Source organism: Hibiscus syriacus, unplaced genomic scaffold (genome assembly GCF_006381635.1).
Source record: "Hibiscus syriacus cultivar Baekdansim isolate YM2019G1 unplaced genomic scaffold, ASM638163v2 tig00112382_pilon, whole genome shotgun sequence".
Classification (NCBI taxonomy): Eukaryota; Viridiplantae; Streptophyta; class Magnoliopsida; order Malvales; family Malvaceae; genus Hibiscus; species Hibiscus syriacus.
In genome coordinates this window covers 926,049-930,387 of record NW_024063318.1, presented here as the reverse complement: position 1 = coordinate 930,387, position 4,339 = coordinate 926,049, and the positions used below count along the sequence as shown (strand labels likewise).

General features: G+C 38.2%; 1 protein-coding gene across 1 annotated transcript; it reads left to right on the top strand.

Annotated features, from left to right (window-relative positions):
- Positions 1 to 797: 797 nt before the first annotated feature.
- LOC120178767 (probable inactive receptor kinase At1g48480) lies at positions 798 to 3,489 on the top strand. The gene is made up of 2 exons (XM_039184563.1): positions 798 to 2,357; positions 2,626 to 3,489. Exons 1-2 carry the CDS (start codon positions 989 to 991, stop codon positions 3,219 to 3,221), a joined length of 1,965 nt encoding a protein of 654 aa, XP_039040494.1. The 5' UTR covers positions 798 to 988; the 3' UTR covers positions 3,222 to 3,489.
- Positions 3,490 to 4,339: the final 850 nt, after the last annotated feature.

Here is a 4,339-nt window from a genome sequence, read left to right as displayed (position 1 = left end):
CAACATCGTCATTAATTTTTAAATAACATGTGATTAAAATGAAATTAAAACTAAATGCATGCATAATTTTTTAAAAAAGATAGTTGAATGATAACAACAAAATAAAAATAATAGTTGGGGTAAACTTATAATTAACACTAATAATAATTTTTTATTAAGCTAAAGTGATTACAAAGTAGTATATGTTCTAAATACTATTAACTATTTGACAATGAACGTTCAATCACCATGCTACAATTGTGATGCTCGAACCCATGACCTCTAGGAATAACAATAATTCCTTTAATCATTGAGGTAAGTTAGTTCGTGTCCTAATAATAATTTCTGTGTTATATAGAGTACAACAAATAAAAATTTGGTTAAATTATACGCTTAGCACCTAAACTAACAGTTTTAGTACCTAAACTTTTAATTTTTTTCAAAATCATACATAAAGTTTAATTTTTGTTTCATTTTAATATCTCGTTCAAAATTTAACATTACATTTTGAAAATATTAAAAGTTTAAGTACTAAAATAGACCAAAACTAATAATTTAAACACTAAAAGCATTAAATTTTTAATAAGGAATATTAAATTGAAATAAAAACTAATATTTTAAAGAAAAAAATTTATATATTAAAATATATTAAAATTGATAGCTTAGATATTAAATGTATAATTTATTCTAAAAATTAATGAAAGACGAATAAAATACAGGGTACACCCGGTTGACGCTTACTTTAGTAACTTTTACTTGTGAGACAGCTAGGGTAAACCCCTTTCTTCTTGGCCTTCGTTCATCACTACCCTCACCCACTCTTTACCTATCAGCACACAAAAAATGCTCTTCCATTAACATTCTCACTGCTCTTCTCTTCTCTTTCCCTTTCTTTTCTTCTCTTCTTTCAATGCCTCTTAATCCAATCTAAGGCAGAAAAGAAGAAGAATAGCAGTTTCAGTTCATAAAACCCCACCCACATTGTCCTCGTCTTCACCAGCGTCCAAAAATGCCAACCCGATTTTTCTTCTTTGCCATTCTTTCTTTACTCTTACTGCAGCTCGCCGAACCAGATCTCGTCACCGACAGAGCTTCCCTTTTGGCGCTCCGCTCCTCGGTCGGAGGCCGAACCCTTCTCTGGAACATCTCCAACCAGAGTCCCTGCACCTGGGCTGGGGTTAAGTGCGAGCTGAACCGCGTTACGGTGCTTAGGCTACCCGGTGTTGCTCTCTCCGGCGAAATCCCCACCGGCATTCTCGGCAACTTAACTCAGCTGCGTACCATCAGTCTCCGTCTCAACTCGTTAACCGGACAACTCCCTTCGGATCTTTCTCTTTGTCGGAATCTCCGGAACCTTTACTTGCAGGGGAACCGGTTGTCCGGTGAGATGCCGGAGTTTCTGTTCGGTCTTCATGCTTTGGTGAGGCTGAATCTTGGTGGGAATAATTTTTCTGGGGAAATCCCTGTTGGGTTCAGCGATTTGACGAGGTTAAGAACTTTGCTTCTTGATAGCAACAGCCTTTCTGGGTCGGTGCCTGATCTGAGTTCTTTGAAGAATCTCGCTCAGTTTAATGTGTCGAATAATTTGTTGAACGGCTCAATCCCCAAGGGGTTACAGAAGTACGGGTCCGATGCGTTTCTGGGGAATTTGCTTTGTGGAAAGCCACTTGAGCCTTGCCCTGTTACTGCTACTGATGCGCCTGGGAATGCAAGTGAGCCAGCTAATCCATTGAGTGTGGCTAAACCAGGGGAAAAGGAGGAGGAAAAGAAGAGCAAGTTGTCTGGGGGTGCAATTGCAGGTATTGTTATCGGATCTGCGGTGGGATTTCTACTGATTGTTATGGTTTTGATGATTTTATGTAGAAAGAATAGTAGCAAGAAATCGAGGTCAAACGACATCGCTTCCATTAAAAATCAAGAAATGGAGATTCCTGGGGAGAAATCTGAAATGGAGAATAGTGGATATGGGAATGGGAATTCGTATTCAGTGGCTGCCGCCGCTGCAGCGTCAATGGTGGGTGGTGGTGGAGCCAAAGCCGCCGAAAACAGCGGCAGCAGAACAAAGAAGTTGGTTTTCTTTGGGAATGCGAGGAGAGTGTTCGATTTGGAGGATTTGTTAAGAGCTTCTGCAGAGGTTTTAGGCAAAGGAACGTTCGGAACTGCATACAAAGCAGTGTTGGAAGGTGGAGATGCAGTGGCTGTTAAGAGGCTAAAGGATGTAACGATCTCTGAGAGGGAATTTAAGGAAAAGATTGAAGAGATTGGAGCTATGGATCATCAACATTTGATCCCTCTTAGAGCTTTCTATTTTAGTGGAGACGAGAAGCTTCTTGTCTATGATTACATGCCCATGGGAAGCTTATCTGCTCTTTTGCATGGTGTGACCACTTCAATCCTGTTTTTAGTTGGCTTCTAGTTTTGATTCCATTGTGAAGATAACCATAGAATGAATTCTTTTAGTATTACCATCTAACTGACGATCCATTTTGTATGCCTCAATTATCTCTGTTGAGATTATAGGTTGATTCTCTTTTACAGTGTTATTTCAAGTAATTCTTCATTTACCTCATAGTCTGTAATGGACTGGTAGTTCAGTACTTACCTTTAACAGTTCTTTCATTTCACTGTTAATGTTTTGGAATGCAGGGAATAAAGGAGCAGGAAGGACTCCATTGAACTGGGACATTAGATCTGGACTTGCTCTTGGAGCTGCCTGTGGCATTGAATACCTGCACTCTCAAGGCCCTAATGTCTCTCATGGAAACATAAAGTCGTCGAATATCCTCCTCACTAAATCCTACGAAGCTCGAGTCTCAGATTTTCGCTTGGCAAACATTGTAGGGCCTTCGACCAGTCCCAATAGAGTGCTTGGGTACAGGGCACCTGAGGTGATTGACCCCAGTAAAGTGTCTCAAAAGGCTGATGTTTATAGCTTCGGTGTGTTGCTTTTGGAGCTATTGACCGGGAAAGCTCCAACCCATTCGGTTTTGAACGAAGAAGGGATTGACCTTCCAAGGTGGGTGCAGTCTGTTGTTCGCGAGGAATGGACTTCCGAAGTGTTTGATCTTGAGCTCCTCAGGTATCAGAATGTGGAGGAAGAGATGGTCCAACTCTTGCAACTTGCAGTGGATTGTGCTGCACAATACCCTGACAAGCGCCCCACCATGTCTCAAGTGAGGAGCCGAATCGAGGAGCTTCGTCGTTCAAGTTTGCTAGATGATCTGACCGCACTGCCCACCTGATAAGATGGACGAAGATGTCCCGGACGAGTTAGCTGGTTAGCTCGAGCAGAGGCCTCCACACACCATTTTGTGTGATGGGGGTGGGGTAAACGGAATTATCAAAATTTCTTTTCATTTTCTTCTTTTATTTTCGATGTCCATTATTAGCATGTTAAGTTTGGTGGCCTTAGGCCTTGTTGTATGCCTGATTCTCTCTCGGTATCTTATTCCTTTAATAGGTGTCCCATTGTCGTCATTTTCTTTCTCTTCTTGATTATATTTTCTTTTTCATTTATACTTGAGGTGGAAGTATATGATCTATTTGGTTCGGGTTGGGTGGATACTGGGTAGTTGTAATCATTACTTTTTCTTTTGCCTTTGCAGCTTTTTATATAAGTTACAGGGATTGTCTAATGATAGGCGGAATCATTATTTTTCTTTTGCCTTTGCAGCTTTTTATATAAGTTACAGGGATTGTATAATGATAGGCGGAATCATTACTTTTTCTTTTGCCTTTGCAGCTTTTTATATAAGTTACAGGGATTGTCTAATGATACGCATATAATATTATAAAGAAGTGTGACTGAAAATTTAATAAGATATTTAATAAAGTCGGTTAAGTTCTACCGGAAATGTTGATTACAAGTAATGTTGTAGGTGAAAAATATGAAATATTAAAAATTTTAGTAACCGATAAATTTTGTTTATCGGTAGGTATCGATATATTGTACAGAAGTATCGATATATATCGAAGTATATAATAAAGTGAAGAAAACGGGTTAAAAGTATACATGTATTGATACATTTATAAATATATGCATAAAAGTATCAATACTTTAGTAATTTAAAATAATTGCAATAAAAGCGCCTATAAAGTATCGATACTTTACACACATGTATTGCCAAAAGAGGTAACGAATTTGATAAAATTGGTTGGTAATTGACAAAACTGGTTTCGATTTGATAAAACCGGTAAAGATCTATCATAATTGTTGAAATTTGTATCAGTATGTTTATAAGTATATGTATCAAAGTATCAATATTGTAGGAATGTAAAAGAATTGCAATAATAGCGGCTAAATAGTATCGATACCTTACACACATGTATCGATACATGACAATATAACATGTTGAAATTT

Excerpts from the sequence above, each read along its gene's own strand:
- LOC120178767 (XM_039184563.1), top strand. The coding sequence starts at position 989 with ATGCCAACCCGATTTTTCTTCTTTGCCATTCTTTCTTTACTCTTACTG. Across the intron at positions 2,358-2,625 it reads CTTATCTGCTCTTTTGCATG|GGAATAAAGGAGCAGGAAGG; the intron begins GTGTGACCACTT and ends TTTGGAATGCAG.